The 22,813-nt window shown below is 59.0% G+C and overlaps 1 protein-coding gene across 1 annotated transcript; it reads left to right on the top strand.

Moving 5' to 3' along the window:
• Positions 1-551: 551 nt before the first annotated feature.
• Positions 552-15,202, top strand: SERINC2 (serine incorporator 2). The gene is made up of 10 exons (XM_054398673.1): positions 552-590; positions 10,200-10,361; positions 11,347-11,534; positions 12,120-12,199; positions 12,356-12,493; positions 12,611-12,780; positions 12,855-12,945; positions 13,069-13,204; positions 13,715-13,933; positions 15,064-15,202. Exons 1-10 carry the CDS (start codon positions 552-554, stop codon positions 15,200-15,202), a joined length of 1,362 nt encoding a protein of 453 aa, XP_054254648.1.
• The last annotated feature ends 7,611 nt before the right edge of the window (positions 15,203-22,813 follow it).

Genomic DNA, 22,813 nt, shown 5'->3' with positions numbered 1-22,813 from the left:
GCCAGCCAAGGGTCTGAGCTGGTTTGGAAATGGCCATCAAGGGGAAGGGCATGGAGGAACTTGGAAGTGATGATGGAGAGACTGGGGGAGATGGAGTGGCTTGGGGCAGGAAACAGAGGGACTCAGGGTGGGGGAATGGAGGTGCTTGGGAGAAGGGATGAAAGAGGTCGAGGTGGGGGATGGAGGGGCTCAGGGAATGAGGGACGTGCTGGGAGGTTCTGAAGGGGCTCGGGAGTAGGGATTGGAGGAGCTCAGGGGCGATGGAGAAGGGCTGGAGGCGCCCGGGGGAGGACGGAGGGGCTGGAGGTGGGGATGAAGGGGCTCGGAGGGGGTGAAGCGGCTCAGGGTGAGGTGATGGAGGGGCTGGGGGGGATGCAGGGACTCCCCCGCCCTCGGTCCGTGGGCCCGCCGGGACCCGCCCCGCCGCCGCAGGGGCCGCCCCGGGGGAGGTGCGGCCGGAGCCCGGAGCCCGGGGGCCGGCCCGGGCGGAGCCAGCGTGACGGGGAGGGAGCGGCGGAGAGCGGGGAACCGGCGGCTGCCGCGGCCGAAGCATGGGGGCTTGTCTCGGGGTCTGTTCCCTGCTCAGCTGCGTGAGTGCCCGCCCGGCCTGGGCACCGGGAGGGAGCGGGAGGGCGCTGGGGCTGCGCCGGCTCCGAGCACCGCAGCGGCGGGAGCGGCCCCAGGGGCGGGGAGCGGTCGCTGCTGCGGGTCCGGTTCAGGGGAGGCCCGGGCAGGGGCTTGGGGGACACCCTGGGGATGTGCCTCGGTACAGCCGGGAGGGGGCGGAGGAGATGCGAGCGGGGCCCAAGGGGAGCCCCGAGGGTGCGCAGTGCTGCTCCCGGGGGGTGCCGGGGACCCTGGGGGCATACAGGATACCCCCAGGTGACTCATCCAGGCGGGTGTGGGGGATGCGGGGGACCCCCAGGGGGATACACCCCGCTGTGCCTGGAGGGATGCAGGGAACACACAGAGCTGGATGTCCTCCCACGCCCTCGGGGTGTCCAGGGCAGACCCAGAGGGTTTGCCCCACTCTGGGGCTCAGGAACATTCGTGGTTAAGGAGTCTGAGGGTATCTGGGCTGCTGCACCCCACGGCACTTGAGGGATTTGGGCACCCCAAGGAGTGATGCCCTGCTGCATCTGGGAGAGCAGGGAGATCCTGCCCCCTCTGCCCTGTGACACTGCAGGGGGGTTGAGTCCTGCTGTACCCATCCAGTGCTGAGGGGTTGGGGGCCTGGTTCTCACTGCTGAGCCCCAAAACAGGAGGCTGAGGATGGAATAGAAGCAGCTTGGTTGTAGGGGGCAGGCCCACAAGTCAGGGGGCTCTGGGTGGGGTGCCATGGGCCAAGGTCAGTGTCTCAGGGTGTGTGGTTGGGGTGCCAGGGTCAGTCTCAGGGTGTGTGGTTCAGTGCCAGGGTCAGTGTCTCAGGGTGTGTGGTTGGGGTGCCAGGGTCAGTGTCTCAGGGTGTGTGGTTCAGTGCCAGGGTCAGTGTCTCAGGGTATGTTATTTGAGGTGCCATGTCTGGTGACTCAGGGTACATGATTTGGGGTGCCATGCCCATGCTTGCTGTCACAGGGTGTGTGGTTGGGGGTGCCATGCTTGCTGTCACAGGGTAGATGACTTGGGGTGCCATTCCTGGTGTTGCTGGGTGGATGGCTCAGGCTGCCATGCCCATGCCCACTGATGCAGCGTGCATGATCTGGGGAGCTGTGCCCACGCTTGGTGACACAGGCTGCACAATTTTGGGGTGCCATGCCTGATGCCACAGGGTTCCTGGCTCAGGCTGCCACTCCTGGTGACGAAGGCAGCTGCCCACAGCCGGTGTTGCCTTTCCTGGTGTTGCCACACCTGCGGGCACAGTGCCAAGGCAGGGCTGTGAAACCAACCTGGGAGCAGCTGGCCTGGAAACCCAGGCCCAGGAAACCTGGGCCCAGAGCTGGTTTTGCAACTTGACCTCCAAGCTTCAGAGGTTTAACAATAGGAAGCTGCTGAGGGAAGTCAGAGGGAGGAGCCTGGCAGCTTTCTGGCCTAATTCAGTTTTTTTTTTTTTTTTTCCCCCTAAAACACCCTTCTGGCCCCAGCCATGGTAATGAGGTGGAGTTATCTATATGTAAAGGTAGTTCTCCAATTTCTTCCAGTGGAGCTGGTTGACTAAAGAGGTGTTTGAGCTCAAGTCTGAACTGAAAGACTACAACAGAAGAACCCCCTCCCACCCCCCCTTTCTTAATTGGAATCATTAAACAATAGAATGGTTTGGGTTGGAAAATCCCTTAAAGATCATCCAGTCCAACTCTCAACCCAACCCCACCATGGCCATCAAACCCTGTCCCCAGGTGCCATGCCCACAGGTTTCTTGAACACCTCCAGCCATGGGGACTCCACCACCCCCCTGGGCAGCCTGTGCCAATCCCTGACCACTCTTGCAGCAAAGAAATTTTTCCTCATCTCCAACCTAAGCCTCCCCTGGCACAATTTCAGGCCATTTCCTCTCCTTCTGTCACCTGGTACTGGAGAAAAGAGCCCAACCCCCACCTGGCTCCAGCCTCCTTGCAGGAGCTGTAGAGAGCAATGAGGTCTCCCTCAGCCTCCTCTTCTCCAGGCTGCACACCCCCAGCTCCCTCAGCTGCTCCTCCCCAGCCCTGTTCTCCAGACCTTTCCTCAGGTTTGTTGCCCTGCTCTGGACCTGCTCCAGCCTCTCAATGTCCTTCTTGGAGTGAGGAGCCCAAAACTGAACCCAGCACTCAAGGGGTGACCTCACCATTGCCCAGTACAGGAGCACCATCACTGTTCCACTCCTGCTGGCCACTCCATTGCTGATCCAGGCCAGGCTGCTGGTGGCTTTCTTGGCCACTTGGGCACTCTGCTGGCTGATCTTCAGCTGCTGTCAACCAGCACCCCCATAAAAACCTGCACTACCTCCCTCTGCTCACCCTGTATCGTTTCACCCAGAGCCACAGGAGGCTGCCAAGAGTTCCCCTCAGCACTGTCCCATCAATGCTCTGCAAGCCAGGTGGAACTTGACATCACACACACAAAATGTCCCTTTCTCTGTCCCTCACTGCCACAGCTGGCATGGTCACCTCGAGCTGCCTTCCCTGGGGACAGGGTTGGTGTTGCCAGCAGTAGCCTGCCCAAGCCAAAGCAAACCCCAGGGGTATGAGCAGCCCTCCAGCATATTTTGGGCACCTTCTGGGGAGTGCTGGTCTGGTTGCACCAGTGCAAAGCCACCTCCCAGACCTGGGAGTCACCAGCTTCCCAAGCCTGGAGCTGTGGGTTTGGTACTGATTAACCTGCTGGGTTGTTAATTAAACAGGAGATAAAAACCAGCTGCTCAGCATTGCTCCTGCTTGACTCAGTTTCTTCAGCCCTGGATGTACTGGGGCAGGGGCAGCTTGCAGAAGGTGTGGAGTGGGGTTGGTGGAGTTTGCCTGATGTTGAGGTGTTGGAGTGGGGGTTGTTTGGGTTATTGGGTTGATGGAGTGGTGTTGGTAGACTTGGATGGATGGAGTGGAGTTGGATGGATGGATGGATGGATGGAGTGGGGTTGGATGGATGGAGTGGGGCTGGATGGCTGGAGTAGGGTTGGATGGATGGAGTGGGGTTGGTGGGGTTGGATGGAGTGGGGCTGGCTGGATGGAGTGGGGTTGGATGGATGGAGTGGGGCTGGCTGGATGGAGTGGGGTTGGATGGATGGAGTGGGGTTGGTGGAGCTGGATGGATGGAGTGGGGTTGGTGGAGCTGGATGGATGGAGTGGAGTTGGATGGATGGAGTGGGGTTGGATGGATGGAGCGGGGTTGGATGGATGGAGTGGGGTTGGTGGAGTTGGATGGATGGATGGAGTGGAGTTGGATGGATGGATGGATGGAGCGGGGTTGGATGGATGGAGCGGGGTTGGATGGATGGAGTGGGGTTGGATGGATGGATGGATGGAGCGGGGTTGGATGGATGGAGCGGGGTTGGATGGATGGAGCGGGGTTGGATGGATGGAGTGGGGTTGGATGGATGGATGGATGGAGCGGGGTTGGATGGATGGAGTGGGGTTGGATGGATGGATGGATGGAGCGGGGTTGGATGGATGGAGCGGGGTTGGATGGATGGAGCGGGGTTGGATGGATGGAGTGGGGTTGGATGGATGGATGGATGGAGTGGGGTTGGATGGATGGAGCGGGGTTGGATGGATGGAGCGGGGTTGGATGGATGGAGTGGGGTTGGATGGATGGATGGATGGAGCGGGGTTGGATGGATGGAGCGGGGTTGGATGGATGGAGTGGGGTTGGATGGATGGATGGATGGAGCGGGGTTGGATGGATGGAGCGGGGTTGGATGGATGGAGTGGGGTTGGATGGATGGATGGATGGATGGAGCGGGGTTGGATGGATGGAGCGGGGTTGGATGGATGGAGTGGGGTTGGTGGAGTTGGATGGATGGAGTGGAGTTGGATGGATGGATGGATGGAGCGGGGTTGGATGGATGGAGCAGGGTTGGATGGTTCAAGAGGGGATTGGACGTGGCACTTGGTGCCATGGTTTAGTGGTCATGAGGTCTTGGGTGACAGGTTGGACTTTGATGATCCTTGAGGTCCTTTCCAACCTTATGGATTCTGTGATTCTGTGTGAGTGGGGTTGGTGGAGTTGGGCTGATGGTTTTGGGGCCGGTGTAGTTGAGTTGATGGAGTTGGGTTGGTGTAGTTGGATGGGGGTTGCTGGATTGGTGTAGTTTGGTGTTGAGGTGGTGGATTGGGGCTGATGGGTTGATGGGGCTGGGCTGGTGGAGGTCAGCTGGGGTAGCTGGGCTGGTGTTGGGTTTGTGGTATTGATTTGGTGTAGCTGGACTGATGTAGTTGGGTTAGTGTGGTTGAGCTGGTGGTGTTGGGGTGGTTTTGGAGGGCAGATTTAGACTGGAGATTAGGAAGAAATTCTTTCCAGTGAGAGTGGTGAGACACTGGAGCAGGCTGCCCAGGGAGGTTGTGGATGCCTCTGGCCTGGAGATGTTCAAGGCCAGGCTGGATGAGGCCTTGAGCAAGCTGGGCTGGTGGGAGGTGTCCCTGCCCATGACAGAGGGGTTGGAACTGGATGAGCTTTGAGGTCCCTTCCAACCCCAACCATTCTATGAATGCAGTGTCCTTGGCTTGGGGGTATTACATTTCCCTGGTTGGGTGGACACTGCTTGTCCAGCTTCACACTCTCCCAGCCACCAGACAGAGGAGGGCACAGCAGCCCTTGCGTGGCAGTGGTGCTGGAGGTGAGCTGGATCTAACCACACAGAGGAACTGGAGAAGTTAATCTTTTCATCTGCAGCAGCTGAAACCCAAAGCTTCCTCCTGAGTCCACCACTCCCACGCTGCAGCCACTTCCCTGGGCTGGCTTTTTCCATCCTGCTGCTTGGCCACCTTCACACTTAGGGACATCTTTGAAAGGCTTTCAGAGGAGATGCATCAGAGCATGCCCAGTGCTGTTGGAAGGTGGTGGGATCTGCCTTGCTTGGAACCATTTGCATTTTAAAGAGAAAGAGGGGAATTTAGGAGCTGCTTGGCCAGCAGGTTGGGCTAGGACATGGCACAAGGGATCTGCTTCCAAGGTGCTCTGAGTGGGGTACAGCAGAAGGGCACCAAGAGCCATGAGGAAAGGCTCTGGCCAGGCAGGACTCTCATGTTACTGCTGCACCAAGCAGCTCAGTGGGATGGGGCTGCTGCACCTCATCTCCTTGGGGGTTGCCTTGCTGTGGTTGGGAGGAGCTGTAGACCCTGCTGCACCTCATCTCCTTGGGGGTTCCCTTGCTGTGCTTGGAAGGAGCTGTAGACTCTGCTGTACCTCATCACCTTGGGGGTTCCCTTGCTGTGCTTGGAAGGAGCTGTAGACCCTGCTGCACCTCATCTCCTTGGGGGTTGCCTTGGTGTGGTTGGGAGGAGCTGTAGACCCTGCTGTACCTCATCTCCTTGGGGGTTGCCTTGCTGTGGTTGGGAGGAGCTGTAGACCCTGCTGCACCTCATCTCCTTGGGGGTTGCCTTGCTGTGCTTGGAAGGAGCTGTAGACCCTGCTGTACCTCATCACCTTGGGGGTTGCCTTGCTGTGGTTGGGAGGAGCTGTAGACCCTGCTGCACCTCATCTCCTTGGGGGTTGCCTTGCTGTGGTTGGGAGGAGCTGTAGACCCTGCTGTACCTCATCTCCTTGGGGGTTGCCTTGCTGTGGTTGGGAGGAGCTGTAGACCCTGCTGTACCTCATCTCCTTGGTGGTTCCCTTGCTGTGGTTGGAAGGAGCTGTAGACCCTGCTGTACCTCATCTCCTTGGTGGTTCCCTTGCTGTGGTTGGAAGGAGCTGTAGACCCTGCTGTACCTCATCTCCTTGGGGGTTGCCTTGCTGTGGTTGGAAGGAGCTGTAGACCCTGAAATATGGCCATGGGCCTTGGCTCTGTGAGAGATGTCCTGGAGAATAAACCTCTGTCAGGCCCTGGGGGTGCTGGGGGCTTCCAAAAACACTTGGACTAGAAATTACCTCAGCATGCTGCCCTCCCAGTGGGCACCCACAGGGTTTGGAAGTTGCATGTCTGGAGCAAGGTTTCCCTTCAGCCCAGTTTCATCCTGGCCCTATGGACACTTCTCCCAAGGAACAAATGATAGAACAAGAGGAAGCTGGCAAAGGGTCCCCATGGCAAGCTGTGGGCAGGTGTGTGGCTGCAGGTGGAAAAGCAGCTGGGGGTGCTGGGTGACAGCAGCTGAATATGAGCCAGGGAGTGCCCAGGTGGCCAAGGAGGCAAAGAGCATCCTGGTCTGGATCAGCAATGGTGTGGCCAGCAGGAGCAGGGCAGGGGTTGTGTTCCTCTGCTGAGCACTGGTGAGGATGAACCTTGAATCCTGGGTTCAGTTTTGGGCCACTCACTCCTGAAAGGACCTTGAGGGCTGGAGCAGCTCCAGAGAAGGGCAACAAAGCTGGGGAAGGGTCTGGAGAACAGGGCTGGGGAGGAGCAGCTGAAGGAGCTGGGGGTGTTCAGCCTGGAGAGGAGGAGGCTGAGGGAGACCTCATTGCTCTCTGCAGCTCCCTGAGAGGAGGTTGGAGCCAGGTAGGGGCTGGGCTCTTCTCCCAAGGAACCAGGTGGTAGGACAAGAGGAAATGGCCTCAAGTTGCTCCAGAGCAGGTTTAGGTTGGGCATGAGGAACAATTTCTTCCCCTTGAGGATTGTCAAGGCCTGGTGCAGGCTGCCCAGGGCAGTGGTGGAGTCCTTAGCCCTGGAGAGGCTTCAAAGCTGTGGAGATGTGGTGCTGAGGGCCATGGTTTGGTGGTGCCCTGGCAGTGCTGTGGGTTCAGGGTTGGACTGGGTGATCTTGAAGGTCTCTTCTAACCCACATGATTCTGGGATCTGATGATTCCATGGCACCCTTCCCCCCTCTGGGAAACTCATGCTGCCCGGGGCTGTACCTCCTGCAAGTCTTTGGTGGTGCTTCCCCACGGGGCTGAACCCCCAGATCCACCAAGCTCCTAAACAAACACAAACCTCACCCTTTTCCAGGCCTCTTTCAGGCCTTTTTGGGACTGGTGATTTTTGGTTCAGGTGGCTGTGAAAGGAGAGGAGCTGGAGGTATTTATGTGCTTGATGGTGAGGCTGCACTGAGCTGCTTTGCCCGGTCAAATGATGCAGAATCCTGCATCCAAAGGGATTTGTGTTGTTTTCTGTGCTGGTGATGAGCTGAAGGGGAGCTGCAGGCAGTAGCCCTGGCACATTTTAAATGCAAATGGTGCAGTTAACGAGCCTGAAAGGAAGAAGTCTCTAATTAAAGGCCATTTTTTTCCTGCTTTCAAGCTGAACACATCAAGTGATGCCTCTTGAGCAGCTCCTGGAGAGGTGGGATGATGGTCCCTGAGGGATGCAGGGATCCCACTTTGTGCCATTTGCCCCTTGTCCTATCCCTGGGCATCACTGACAAGATTCTGACCCCAGTCTCTTGCCCCCCCATCCTTTAGTTCTTGCTGAGCATTGCTCAGATCCCCTCTGGGGCTGCTCTTCTCCAGGGCTCTCAGCCATGGGCACCATCAGCTCAGTCTGTGGTGGGGCTGGGATGGAGGTGAAGAGCAACAAATCAGCAAGGAGGTGATTTTTGTCACATTTAAAAAATCAGTTCACAGCCACCTCAGGTGGTTTGGGGAGTCAAAGTGATCACTTGTGAGCATCCTTGATGAGGGAGCTGTGGGGGGGATGTCCTCACACAGCAGCTCAGCAGATGCTTTTCTTTTCTCTGTCCGTTTTTTAACACTAGTTTTAGCACTGAGAAGAATCACAGAATTGTCAGGGTTGGAAGGGAGCTCAAGGCTCAGCCAGTTCCAACCCCCCTGCCATGCCCAGGGACACCTCACACCACAGCAGGTTGCTCACAGCCACATCCAACCTGGCTGCAAAACCCTCCAGGGATGAGGCTTCCACCACCTCCCTGGACAACCTGTGCCAGTGTCTCACCACCCTCATGGGGAAGAATTTCTTCCTAACATCCAATCTGAATTTACCCATTTCTATTTTTGCTCCATTCCCCCCAGTCCTGTCACTCCCTGATATCTTAAAAAGTCCCTCCCCAGCTTTCTTGGAGCCCCCTTCAGATCCTGGAAGGCCACAAGAAGGTCTCCTCAGAGCCTTCTCTTCTCCAGACTGCACAACCCCAACTCTCTCAGTCTGTCCTCATAGCAGAGCAGCTCCAGCCCTCTGCTCATCCTCATGGCCCTTGTGGTTGGAATTGACACTGATGGTTGAGCACTGGACCAGGCTGCCCAAGGAAAGTGATGGGGTCACCATCCCTGAAGATGTTCCAAACCCCACTGAGATATGGTGCTTCAGGACAGGGTTTAGTGGCCATGGGGGTGTTGGCTTGATGGTTGATGATCTTGGAGGTCTTTTTCAACCTTAATGATTCTGTGATTCTGTGGTTTTATATTTAATGAATGGTGGTCATGATTAGGAAGGACATGGCACATTCACATCCTTTAACAGTGGGAGAGAGCTGCACCCTTCTCCTGCTGGCAAATGCATCTGGCCAGCTGCTGTGCCTCAAGTGCAGGAGAGGAAGAGCTGCTCAAAGGCAAGAAATGAAGGACTGAAAGCACAATAAATCAATGAAGCCAGCTTGTAGGCAGAGGGGAAAATCATTTGCTGAGGACCAGAGATAGTCACAGAGGTTCCCAGGAAGAAGCTGGCTCTGATACAGGAGTTAAAACCACCCAGAGCTGTAGATGTTGAAGGGAGTGGGTTTGGGAATGGTTTTAGCTAGGGAAAAGTGTTTGGGCAGTGGAGCAGTGGCATTTTAAACTCACAATATTGAATCCCTGGTGGTCTCTGGGCAGTACCTGCACCTGGGGCCACACCACACCTGCCTGGTTGCTCCCTGGGCCAGACTATGGGACAGGGGAGGCTGTGGGGCTGTGGTGGCTTCAGTGAGGCTTGAGAAAAAAGGAAATAGGCTGAAGTTCCTCTGTTGTCACAGGATCCCATAAAGTGGTGGGAGCTGGAAGGGACCTCTGGAGGTCATCCAGTCCAAGCCCCCTGCTAAAGCAGGGCACCCACAGCAGCTTGCCCAGGAGCACAATGGCCAGGGGAGGTTGGAAGCTCTCCACACAAGGAAACTCCACAACCTCTCTGGGCAGCCTGCTCCAGGCCTCCAGCACCCTCACACCAAGGAAGTTTCTCCTCCTGTTCAGATGGAACCTCCTGGGTTCCAGTCTGTGCTCGTTGCCCCTTGGCCTGTCCCTGGGCACCACTGACAAGAGTCTGGCCCCAGCCTCTTGCTCCCCAGCCCTTTATCTCTTGCTGAGCATTGCTCAGATCCCCTCTGGGGCTGCTCTTCTCCAGGCTCAGCACCCCCAGGGCTCTCAGCCTTGGTTTAGTGCTGACCTGGCAGTGCTGGGTTAAGGTTTGGACTGGATGATCTTGAAGGTCTCATCCAACCAAATCCATTCTGTGGTTGTGCTTTCCCTGCTGGGTGGTTGTTGCACTGCACTCCTTCCTGTGGCTCTTTTGGTCTTCAGCAGCTTTTGGTGGGGGTGATTCAGAGGTTTGGGGCCATTTCCATGAGGTCCCACAGGATGTGAGTTGTGATGCCGGCTGCTGAGAGGCTCTGAGCAAAGCCCTCAGCACAGTGTGGTGGATTCCTGGGCAGAGCTTATGGTTCAACCTGGGCACATGTTTGGCCCCTCTGACCTAGGGGGGGAATCTCTCCTTGCAGGTGTCCTGTCTCTGTGGCTCTGCACCATGCCTGCTGTGTGGCTGCTGCCCCTCAACCAAGAACTCCACTGTCTCACGCCTCCTCTTCACCTTCTTCCTCTTCCTGGGCACCCTTGTGTCCATCATTATGATAACCCCTGGTGTAGAGAAGGAGCTGCACAAGGTGAGTAACTCCTGGAGGTTGCTGGCCTTGGCTGTCACTGGGCAGGGGTTTAGCTCATGGTGAGGCTGAAGCAGAAAGTGAGGTTTTGGGGCATGATGTTGCTTCTGGTCCTTTCTTGATGAGCATCTCTCTGGGAAGGGATGTCCTGAGCTTTGGGCTTCCCTGGAGGGGGAAAGGCAGAGGGATAATGTCAGGCATTACCCAGTTTCCCCACATGTCTCCCAGAAAAGTTTCCTGCATCCTGTTTTTTTGCAAGTCATGGAGATGGGCTTGGGATGCAGGGAGCTGAGGCCTGCCAGCTGAGCTGCTTGGGTGGTGCCAGCCCAGCTTCCCAGTGACCTGCAGGGTGCCTTCAGCTGTCACACCTCACCCCTGGCCCTAAGCAGGCCAAGCACTTTCTTTAGGGCTGGAATTGGAGCAGTTGTGGGCTGGCCCATCTTTGCTGGCACCAGGGCTTGTGGTGGGTGTGGGATCACAGAATGGTAGGGGTTGGAAGGCACCTCTGGAGATCATCCAGTCCAACCCCCCTGCCCAGGCAGGGTCACCTAGAGAAGGTCACTCAGGAACATGCCCAGGAATCTCAGGTGGGATGGAGATTCCACCACCTCTCTGGGCAGCCTGCTCCAGGGCTCTGTCACTCTTAAATTAAAGAGGTTCCTCTTCATGTTTAGATGGAACTTCCTATGTTCAGGTTTGTGCCTGTCACCTCTTGTCCTGGGCACCACTGAACACAGCCTGGCCCCATCCTCCTGACACCCACCCTTGATCAGCACTGCTGAGATCCCCCCTCAGGCTGCTCTTCCCCAGACTAAAGCCCCAAGTCCCTCAGCCTTTCCTCAGCAGAGATGTTCCAGTGCCCTCAGCACCTTTGCAGCCCTTTGCTGTCCCCTCTCCAGCAAGTCCCTGCCCTTGAAGTGGGGAGCCCAGAACCGGCTCCAGCGCTGCAGCTGCTGCCCTGATGCTCACCCTGCCATCTGCTCTGCAGCTGCCAGGCTTCTGTGAAGGCAGTGGGTCAGTGCTGGGCATCCAGACCAAGGTCAACTGTGAGAGCTTCCTGGGCCACAAGGCTGTGTACCGCATGGGCTTCGCCATGGCTGCCTTCTTCTTCCTCTTCGCTGCCATCATGCTCTGCGTGCGCAGCAGCAGGGACCCGCGAGCCGCCGTGCAGAATGGGTGAGTGCTCGCCCCTGGGGGCATCAGCCTGGGGGGGTACAACCTCCTTCCCTGCTGGATTCCCACCTGCAGGCTGCCCCTCTTCTCTTGGAGTCCTCAGCAGAAATGAACCTGGTGGAACAGAGTCAGAGGGAGGCCACAGGAGTGATGGGGGGGCTGGAAGCTCTCTGCTGTGAGGCCAGGCTGAGAGAGTTGAGGTTGTTCAGCCTGGGGAAGGCTGCAGGGAGATCTTCTTGTGGCCTTTCAGTGCTTCAAGGAGCTGAGCAGAAAGCTGGGGCTAGAGTTTTGAGCAGGGCCTGTTGTGACTGCACAAGGGGTGATGGTTTGAACTGAAAAAGGGAGGTTCAGAGTGGAGAGAAGGGAGAAATGTTTGACACTGAGGGTGGTGAGAGCCTGGCCCAGGTTGCCCAGAGGGGTGTGAGATGCTCCATCCCTGGACCCATTTGAGGTGAGGTTGTTTGGGGCTGTGAGCAACCTGCTCTGGTTGGGGATGTCCCTGCTGACTCCAGGGGCTTGGTCTGGATGAGCTTTTAAGGTCCTTTCCCACCCAAGCCCTTCAATGGTTCTATGGTTCTCCTCCTGCAGCTTCTGGTTCTTCAAGTTCCTGGTGCTGGTGGGGATCACAGTGGGAGCCTTCTACATCCCTGATGGTACCTTCACCTCAGGTGAGGACCTGCCCATGCTGTCCTCTGCATCTCTGGGTTCACCCTCAGCACAGGCTCAAGCCTCCAGCCGGAGCTGGCATCTCCACTGCCCTGTGTCCCTGGCATTGCCAAATTCCCATTATCCCTCTCTTAATTGTTTTTTCTCTTCCCTTCAAGTCTGGTTTTACTTCGGTGTGGTTGGTTCCTTCCTCTTCATCCTCATCCAGCTCGTGCTGCTCATTGACTTTGCTCACTCCTGGAGCCAGCTGTGGCTGCGCAACGCGGAGGAGAGCAACGCCAAGGGCTGGTACGCAGGTGGGTACAGCTGGCACCTCAGAGGCTTTGGGGACACTCACCCTGGGGCTGGCTGACACTCTGCTGCTGGGCACCCAGGGCTCTGCTCCAACCTCTTCTTTTTGCTTCCTCTCCCAGCCCTCTGCACCATCACCTTCATCTTCTACGCCGCCTCCATCGCAGCCATAGTGCTGCTGTACATCTACTACACCAAGCCCCAGGGCTGCACGGAGGGCAAGGTCCTCATCAGCATCAACCTCATCCTCTGCCTCATTGTCTCTGCCGTGTCCATCCTGCCCAAGGTGCAGGTGAGGTGTTGGGGTGCAGCTGGGAGGCTGGTGGCCATGCCCAGGGCCCTGAGCCCCTGCTGTTGGCTTTGCAGGAAGCTCAGCCACACTCGGGGCTGCTGCAGGCTTCCCTCATCACCCTCTACACTGCCTATGTCACCTGGGCTGCCCTGGCCAACGTGCCAAGTAAGGAGGATGTGGCCTTGGGCTCAGGGGGGGTGCATGGGGCAGGGCCACACGCTGGGGTGGCTGCTTTGCCCCACCTGGGGGCTGGGCACAGGTGGTGAACCCTCTGTGTGTCCTCTGCAGCCCAGAGCTGTAACCCCACGCTGCTGGTGAGGAACAGCAGCAGCTCAGCCACGGCCACCCAGCCAGTGACAACCTGGTGGGATGCCCCCAGCATCGTGGGCTTGGTCATCTTCCTCCTCTGCACCCTCTTCATCAGGTGAGGGCTTGGCTTGTGTGCTGTCCCTCTGCCTGGGCAGGGTGGTGCTGGAGGGAGAGGTCACAGCTTGGGCCACCTCTTCCAAAGCCATCCACAGGGACACAGGGAGGCTGCCCTGAGGGGTTCTGGGCTCAGGTTTTAAGGTGTTCATCAAGCTCTGTGTCCACCCAAGTTGCCCTGCCTGTGTCCTGGGGTGGGCAGCTGAGGGAGGGCATGGTGGGGCTGTGGGTGGGCATGGTGGGCATCTGAGGCTGGGCATGGTGGGGCTGAGATTTGGGCTGGTGGGCAGGTGAGGGTGGGCATCATGGGGCTGATGCTGGGTATGGTGGGGAGCTGAGGCTGGGCACGTGGGGCTGAGGTTGGGCTTATGGGCAGCTGAAGCTGGGCACGGTGGGGCTGAGGAGGGTGGGCACGGTGGGGCTGCTCTGAGGCTGGGCAGCAGCCCCGGAGGCCGTGGGCAGCAGCCGCGGAGGCCGTGGGCAGCAGCCCTGCCGTGCCCTTGCTGTGCAGCCTGCGCCGCTCGGACCACCGGGAGGTGAACAAACTGCTGCTGACCGAGGTGGGCGGGGCCGGGACCGGGACCGGGGCCGAGGAGGGCGCCGTGGAGGGCAGCCCGCACCGTGCCTACGACGACGAGCAGGATGGGGTCACCTACAACTACACCTTCTTCCACCTCTGCCTCCTCCTCGCTGCCCTCTACATCATGATGACCCTCACCAACTGGTACAGGTGGGCAGAGCTCCTGTGGGGACTGTGCCCTGTCCTCAGTGTCCCCTCCCTGCTCCTGCTGCCCTCCCTGCCCCTGCACTGGGCAGAGCTGTTTGCTGAGGTCCATCTCTTCAAGCCCACTTAAGGTGCACCCCAAGCAGTGCTATTTAGTTTTAGGGAGCGTGGGGCTGTCCGTGGCAGGTCGTGGCCAGGCTCAGCAGCTCCTCACTGCAGCATCTTTGGGACATGGAAGGGAGCAGGGACCTAGTCAGGGTGGCACTGGGGTGGCATCTCCATGGCAAGCCATGGTGAGTTGTGTGGCTTTGGGTGGAAAAGGAGCTGGGGGTGTTGGGTGACAGCAGCTAAAGATGAGCCAGGGAGTGCCCAGGTGGCCAAGAAGGCTACCAGTGTCCTGATCTGGATCAGCAATGGTGTGGCCAGCAGGAGCAGGGCAGGGATTGTGCCCCTGTACTGGGCACTGGTGAGGCCACAGCTTGAATCCTGGGTTCAGCTTTGGGCTCCTCACTCTGAGAAGGACATTTAGGGCTGGAAGAGGTCCAGAGAAGGGCAACAAAGCTGGGGAAGGATCTGGAGAACAAGGCTGGGGAGGAGCAGCTGAGGGAGCTGAGGTTTAGTCTGGAGAAGAGGAGGCTGAGGGGAGACCTCATTGCAGCTCCCTGAAAGGAGGCTGCAGTGAGGTGGGGGTTGGGCTCTTCTCCCAAGGAACCAAGTGATAGGACGAGGAAATGTCCTCAAGTTGCCCCAGAGGAGGTTTAGGTTGGACATGAGGAACAATTTCTTCTCCTTGAGGGTTGTCAAGGCCTGGCCCAGGCAGGTGGTGGAGTCCCCATGCCTGGAGGGGTTTCAGAGCCGTGGAGATGTGCTGCAGAGGTTTAGTGGTGCCCTGGCAGCGCTGGGTTCAGGGTTGGACTGGGTGATCTGAAAGGTTTCTTCCAACCAAACCCATTCTGTGACTCCATGATTCCTCTGCTCTCTCCTCCATGCTCTTTGCTTTGCAACCCTGGCTTGGTGCCCACAGCCTCCATCCCTCCCCAGGGTGGTTGCTGTCTGTCAGGCTCGGGGTGTGCAGGGGCTGGCACCCTGCTGGCACAGCACAGTGACAGGTGCCAGCTGCTTGTTTGCTCTTTCAGGCCTGACGAGAGCCTGCAGGAGCTGAGGAGCCCCTGGACAGCAGTGTGGGTGAAGATCTGCTCCAGCTGGGCTGGGCTCCTGCTCTACCTCTGGACTTTGGTGGCTCCACTGGTGCTGCCAGACCGGGACTTCAGCTAAGGTGGCCTCGGGCACCCTGCTGCCAAGCTGGAGCCATCATGGCCTTGTCTCTAGAAGTTGGGGACAGCCCCAACCATGCCTTAGCCTTAGGACTGCATGCAGGAGCAGCTGTGCTGGGTTGTGCCTGCTTGCAGATCTTCTCTTTTAACTGGGAAGGGTTGAAGTGCCAAGCAGGGAGACTCAGCATGGGCTGAGAAAGGCTGCAGGGTGTTTTTCAAGCTCTGTTCATCTCCATGTTTGTCTAGTGCCTTGGGTGGTACCTCCATACCCTCTTCTTCTAGCAGAGGCCACCACCTAGCCTTGGGAGGGGTTGGTTTTCACCAGCTGCTGTTGTCTGGCTTGGTGTCCCAGGACTGTGGTGCCTTTTGGAGGGACTCTGGGGACCAGCCATGGACCAGGACCCAGGACCTGCCTGCTGTTGCTTCCCCAGAGGGCCTGGAGGGAAACAAAACTCAGGGGTTTGTTCCTGGAGGCAGATGTCCCTCTGCATCCCCCCAGACTTAGTGGTGGCCCCAGCTCCTTACAGTAGGATGGGGTCCTGGCCCTTGCAGGAGCACAGGTCAGGTTTCCACTGGCTGTGCTGGCCAGGCTCCAGCACCTTGCATCACTAATAAAGTCTTGTTTGGGATAAATGTGAGTAAAGTCACCTTTGGAGCAGCTCTGCTGTGAGGCCAGGTTGCGAGAGTTGAGGTTGTTCAGCCTGGAGAAGAGGAGGCTGCAGGGAGACCTTCTGGTGGCCTTGCAATGCTTAAAGGGCTGAGCAGAAAGCTGGGGCCAGAGTTTTGAGCAGGGCCTGGTGTGACTGCACAAGGGGGGATGGTTTGAACTGAAAAAGGGAGGTTCAGAGTGGAGAGAAGGGAGAAATGTTTGACACTGAGGGTGGTGAGAGCCTGTGCCAGGTTGCCCAGAGTTGCTCCATCCCTGGACCCATTTGAGGTGAGGTTGTTCGGGGCTGTGAGCAACCTGCTCTGGTTGGGGATGTCCCTGCTGACTGCAGGGGCTTGCCTGGATGACCTTTAAGGTCCTTCCCAACCCAAACCAAGCTGGGATTTGCCCTCTGGGGTCTGTCCTGAGCTGTGCTGAGTGTGCAGGATGTGGAGGATGGGGCATGTGTTGAGCAGACCAAACACTGGGGTGAGGCCACAGTGGCTGCTGTGGGGGTGCACAAGGTGAGGCACCACATTGAGGCACAGCACCTCAGAGCTCTGCACCCTGTTGTCAGCCTGTGGCACCTCAAGAGTCGCTGCTGGGGGAAGGGTGGTGGTGGTGAGCAGAGTGGGGTGCACACAGCATGGGGATCCTCACCATGCCCTGGAGCAGATGGGATTGGGCTGAGCAGCACAGTGGGGTCCATGCTGTGCAGGGGTGCACCCATCACATGCTGGGGTGCCCCTTCCCAGGGGGGTGACCCCACATCGGGGCATGTTTTGGCAGAGGGTCCCTGTCTAAGCAGCCCATTGCCCACCACAGCTGGGGATCCCTGGGGAGGGGATCCCAGCTCAGCCTGGTGCTGGAGCCCCATTTCAGCCAAACAGCTGGGCCAGGGTCGCGTTGTATGGGAGGAAGGGAACCGGGAAGGGGCACTGGGACAGGGAGGGCAGCAGGGAGTGGGGCAGGAGTGGGGCAGGGGGAGGCAGAGCTGGGCAGGCAGGAGTAGGCAGGAACTGGTAGGAGCGAGCAGGAGGAGGCAGGGCGGGGCCGAGCGGCTCAGGCGGTTCTGAGTCTCGGCCACAAGAGGGCGCCAGAGGCACGCGCTGCGGCACCGACCTGGAGCCCGGCACCCACCTGGAGCCCGGCACCAACCTGGCGCCCGGCACCCTGCGTCCTGCATCCCTCATCTCGCACCGGCACACTTCATCCTGCACCCGGAACTCTGCACCCTGCACCCAGCACCCTGCATCCCGCACCCAGCACCATGCATCCTGCACCCAGCACCCTGCGTCCTGCACCCAGCACACTTTATCCCGCACCCAGCACCCTGCATCCTGCATCCTGCACCCAGCACCCTGCATCCTGCACCCAGGACACTTCGTCCAGCACCCTGCGTCCTGCATCCTGCACCCAGCATCCTGCACCCAGCACCCTGCATCCTGCACCCAGGACACTTCATCCAGCACCCAGCACCCTGCATCCTGCATCCTGCACCCAGCATCCTGCACCCAGCACCCAGCATCCTGCACCCAGCACCCTGCATCCTGCACCCAGCACACTTTATCCCGCACCCAGCACCCTGCATCAAGCACCCAGCACCCTGCATCCTGCACCCAGCACCCTACATCCTTCACCCAGCATCCAGCACCCTGCGTCCTGCACCCAGCACACTTCATCCTGCACGCAGCACCCTGCATCAAGCACCCAGCACCCTGCATCCCGCACCCAGCACCCTGCATCCCGCACCCAGCACCCAGCATCCAGCATCCAGCACCCTGCGTCCTGCACCCAGCACCCTGCATCCTGCACCCAGCACCTTGTGTCCTGCACCCAGCACACTTCATCGTGCACGCAGCACCCTGCATCCAGCATCCTTCACCCAGCACCCTGCATCCTGCACCCTGCATCCTGCACCCAGCACACTTCATCCCGCACCCAGCACCCTGCATCCAGCATCCTTCACCCAGCACCCTGCATCCTGCACCCAGCACACTTCATCCCGCACCCAGCACCCTGCATCCAGCATCCTGCACCCTGCATCCTGCACCCAGAACCCTGCATCCCGCACCCAGCACCCTGCATCCTGCACCCAGCACCCTGCATCCAGCATCCAGCACCCTGCATCCTGCACCCAGCACCCTGCATCCAGCATCCAGCACACTTCATCCTTCATCCCTCATCCTGCATCCCTCAGCCGGAATACTGCACTCTGCATCTTCATCCTGTGTCTGTCGTCCATCAGCCTACACACTGCACTCTGCATCCTTCCACCCTGCATCCTTCATGTGTTCTGCACCCTGCATCCTGTCTTGTGAGTCCTCTGCATTGTACCCTGCACCTTGCATCCTGTTCTCTGCAAAACTTCATCCTGCACTTTGCATTCCTCAGCTTTCACCCTGCACTTTATATCCTGCACCCCTCACCCTGCGTGCTGTGCTTTGCACCCTTTGTCCCCTACTCTGCCTCATGTCTTCTGCATCCTGCACCCTGCCTTGTGAATCCTGTGCCAGCAGCCTGCATCCCTCAGCATGCACCTAGCAGCCTGAACCCTGGATCCCTCATTGTGCATCCTGCAGGCACCCTGCACTGGGGTGTTGGGCAGTGCTGGGGGGGACAGGCTGGGCTGGGGTCTGTGAGCAGTGCTGGGGGGGACAGGCTGGGCTGGGGTCTGTGAGCTGTGCTGGGGGGGACAGGCTGGGCTGGGGTCTGTGAGCTGTGCTGGGGGGGGACAGGCTGGGCTGGGGTCTGTGAGCTGTGCTGGGGGGGGACAGGCTGGGCTGGGGTCTGTGAGTTGTGCTGGGGGGGACAGGCTGGGCTGGGGTCTGTGAGCAGTGCTGGGGGGGACAGGCTGGGCTGGGGTCTGTGAGCTGTGCTGGGGGGGACAGGCTGGGCTGGGGTCTGTGAGCTGTGCTGGGGGGGACAGGCTGGGCTGGGGTCTGTGAGCTGTGCTGGGGGGGGACAGGCTGGGCTGGGGTCTGTGAGCTGTGCTGGGGGGGACAGGCTGGGCTGGGGTCTGTGAGCTGTGCTGGGGGGGGACAGGCTGGGCTGGGGTCTGTGAGCTGTGCTGGGGGGGGACAGGCTGGGCTGGGGTCTGTGAGCTGTGCTGGGGGGGACAGGCTGGGCTGGGGTCTGTGAGCTGTGCTGGGGGGGAACAGGCTGGGCTGGGGTCTGTGAGCTGTGCTGGGGGGGGACAGGCTGGGCTGGGGTCTGTGAGCTGTGCTGGGGGGGGACAGGCTGGGCTGGGGTCTGTGAGCTGTGCTGGGGGGGACAGGCTGGGCTAGGGTCTGTGAGCTCTGCTGGGGGGGGACAGGCTGGGCTGGGGTCTGTGAGCTGTGCTGGGGGGGGACAGGCTGGGCTGGGGTCTGTGAGCTGTGCTGGGGGGGGGACAGGCTGGGCTGGGGTCTGTGAGCTGTGCTGGGGGGGACAGGCTGGGCTGGGGTCTGTCAGCACTGCTGGGGTCTGTGGCCTGGGCAGTAACTGGGGAGGGGGTGGGGGGATGCACTCTCAGCAGTGTGTTGGCCAATGCCCCCTCCCCTCTGCCCTCCATCCTGTGCCAGGCCATGTAGGCAGGGGAGCTGCAGGATGCCCCCAGTGCAGACCAGCAGCAACAGCCTGGGGAGCTGCCTGGCACCTGGGTGACTCCTCCATCCCCACAGCACCTCGGGCAAGTGGCACTTGTCAGTGCAGCACAGTCCCCAGGGCCTGTGGGGACAGGCTCAAACCTTTGCCCTGGTGAAATGCCCAAGGAGGGCAAGCCAAGGGAGCTAAACCTAAGGCACTGCACTGCATGAAACCTGCCCCTGGCTCCTGAATGCCATCCCTGTCCCCCTGGACTGGCTCATTGAGGGTGGGGGTGAGTGCACAGAGCTGGCAGTGCCCACTTGGGCTCCAGCAGTGACATCTGAGCATCTGGAGGGGTGACACAGCAACTGGATGCCCCGCTCAGGACAAGTGCCCAGCTGAGCCTGCAGTGAGTCTTTAGCTGCAACCACAATGCCTCATCCCTGGGGATTTCTCTGAAGGAAGCAATCCTGGGGCTTCCTTTTGGCTGCCAGCTCCAGCCAGCCCCTGGGTGGTGCTGCTGGAAGAAGCAGAGAGTGAGAGGCAGTGTGTTTGGCTTGGGAAGGGCTGCCCTGCCCAAGGGGCCACCAGGAGGTTTGTTTCCAAGTTGTGCTTCCTGCCCAGTATTTATTTCAATAAATAAAGCCTCAGCAAGGCTGGGAGGGGTCTTCACCACAAATCCTGTGAGGAGCAGCTGAGGGAGCTGGGGTTGGTCAGCCTGGAGAAGAGGAGGCTGAGGAGAGACCTCATTGCTCCCTACAGCTCCCTGAGAGGAGGCTGCAGTGAGGTGGGGGTTGGGCTCTTCTCCCTAGTAGCAAGTGGTAGGACAAGAGGAAAGCCTCAAGTTGCACCAGAGGAGGTTCAGGTTGGACATGAGGAACAATTTCTTCCCCTTCAGGATTGTGAGGGCCTGGCCCAGGCTGCCCAGGGAGGTGGTGCAGTCCCCATCCCTGGGGGGGTGTTTCAAAGCCTTGGAGATGTGGTGCTGAGTGCCATGTGGTGCCCTGGCAGTGCTGGCTCAGCAGCTGGACTTGATGATCTTGAAGGTCTCTTCCAACCCAAATGATTCCCTGATTCCAGGACTCTGCACACCCTCCCTGCAGCAGCAGCTCTCCTTTTGGGAAGCTTGGTTGCTATTCAGGAAATAAAGGGCAGGGTCTGTTTGCTCCAGCTCCGCTCCAGGTTCTCTCCAAAGTGTGCCCAGCTCATGTAGCATCCTTGGCCTCCAGAGCCTGGTGGTGGCTTCAGCAAGTGGTGGGCCTGGGCCAGCCTGTGGCACTTGCAGCCACCTTGGCTCAGAGGTGGAGGGACCCTGCTGGTTCTGATTTTCTGGGTGAATAATTCATCAGCAAACATCTGCCACTTGTGCTCAGCAGCAAACACAGCCCTGGGCTGGGTCCCTTCCCTGCCTGTCCCTCCCCAACATGCTCCAGAGCAGCAGCCCCAGCCTGGGGAGCAGGATCAGACCCTGGCTGTGCTGGGAAATCCCTGTGCACAACCTACTGGCAGGGATTTGACTGCTCTGGTGAGACCCTCTGGTGGCCTTTCAGTGCTCCGAGTGCAGAAAGCTGGGGACAGACATTTGAGCAGGGCCTGGTGGTAGGACAGGTGGTGATGGTTTGAACTAAAAGAGAGAGATTCAGAGTGAAGGGAGAAATGTTTGACACTGAGGGTGGGGAGAGCCTGTGCCAGGTTGCCCTGAGAGGTGGGAGCTGCCCCATCCCTGGAACCATTCCAGCTGAGGTCAGTTGGGACTCTTGAGCAACCTGCTGTAGCTGCAGCTGTCCCTGCTGGAGCTGCTTGTCTCATCCAGAGGGTCAGGACACTCCCCTCAGGTGATGGAACCACAGAACCACCTGCATGGAAAAGACCTGAAGGTCACCCAGCCCCCCCACAACCTAACATCTGCTGCACACAGCTGTTACAGCACAGCCCTAAGCTCCTCATCCAAACCCCTCTGAAACCCCCCCCAGGGCTGGGGACTCCACCACCTCCCTGGGCAGCCTGGGCCAGGCCTTGACAACCCTCAGGGGGAAGAAATTGTTCCTCATGTCCAACCTAAAGCTGCCCTGAGGCAACCTGAGGCCATTTCCTCTCATCCTATCACTTGCTCCTTGGGAAGAGAGCCCAACCCCCACCTCACTGCAGCCTCTTTACAGGCAGCTGTAGAGAGCCAGAAGGTCTCCTCTCAGCCTCCTCTCCTCCAACCTCAATCCCCCCAGCCCCCTCAGCTGCTCCTCCCCAGCCCTGCTCTCCAGACCCTTCCCCAGCTCTGTTGCCCTTCTCTGGACCCACTCCAGCCCCTCAAATGTCTTCAAGGTCCAGGTTGACAGAGCCCAAACCATTCCCCTGCTCTCCCCAGCACCGTTTGATTCTCTTTAGTGCTCTTGCTCTCCTTGCTTTCTGATTTTATTCCTGGGCTCAACCCTGCAGGCAGCAGCCAGCCTGGCTCTTGCTCAGAAGAGGAGGGGAAAAGGTTTTTTACATAATTCATGGAAATGAGGCACCCAGGGAAATCCAAATTGGACTTGCAGCCTCTTTACAGTGCCATGCAGAGCCCTGTGATCCGCAGCTGGAGCCCTTAATGCCTCCCAGCTGGGCTGCAGAGCATCAATAATGAATTGGGGAGCAGAGCATTGCCCAGCCCCCAAAGACAGCACTCAGAGGCAGGGAAATGTAGAGTCAGAGAGTGGCTTGGGGTGGAAGGGACCCCAAAGATCATCCAGTGCCAACCCCCTGCCGTGGGCAGGGACACCTCCCACCAGCCCAGCTTGCTCAAGGACTCATCCAGCCTGGCCTTGAACACCTCCAGAGAGGGGACAGCCACAACCTCCCTGGGCAACCTGTGCCAGTGTCTCACTTCCCTCACTGCAAAGAATTTCTTCCTCATCTCCAGTCTCAATCTCCCCTCTCCCAGCTCAAAGCCATTGTCCTCATCCTGGCACTCCCAGCCCTTGTCAAAAGTCCCTCCCCAGCTCTCCTGGAGCCCCTTCAGGTACTGGAAGGTTGCTCTAAGTTCTCCCTGGAGCCTTCTCTTCTCCAGACTGAACAGCCCCAACTCTCCCAGCCTGTCCCCACAGGGGAGGTTCTCCATCCCTCTGATCATCTTCATGACCTCCTCTGGACCCTCTCCAGCAGCTCCAGGTCCTTCTTGTGCTGTGTCCCAGAGCTGGAGGCAGTGCTGCAGGTGGGGTCAGAGCAGAGCAGAGCAGAGGGGCAGAATCCCCTCCCTGTGCTGCTGCTCTCCCTGCTCTGGATGCAGCTCAGCACTCAGCTGCCTGCTGGCTGCCAGGGACCATTGCTGGCTCCTGGGGACTTTGTCATCAACTGACACCCCCAAGGCCTTCTCCTCAAGACTGCTCTCATCAGCAGTGCTATCCCCTCCCCTTTCCCCACCAT

This window comes from Indicator indicator, unplaced genomic scaffold (genome assembly GCF_027791375.1).
Source record: "Indicator indicator isolate 239-I01 unplaced genomic scaffold, UM_Iind_1.1 iindUn_scaffold_77, whole genome shotgun sequence".
NCBI classification, from domain to species: domain Eukaryota; kingdom Metazoa; phylum Chordata; class Aves; order Piciformes; family Indicatoridae; genus Indicator; species Indicator indicator.
This window is presented reverse-complemented; position numbering and strand designations above follow the sequence as displayed.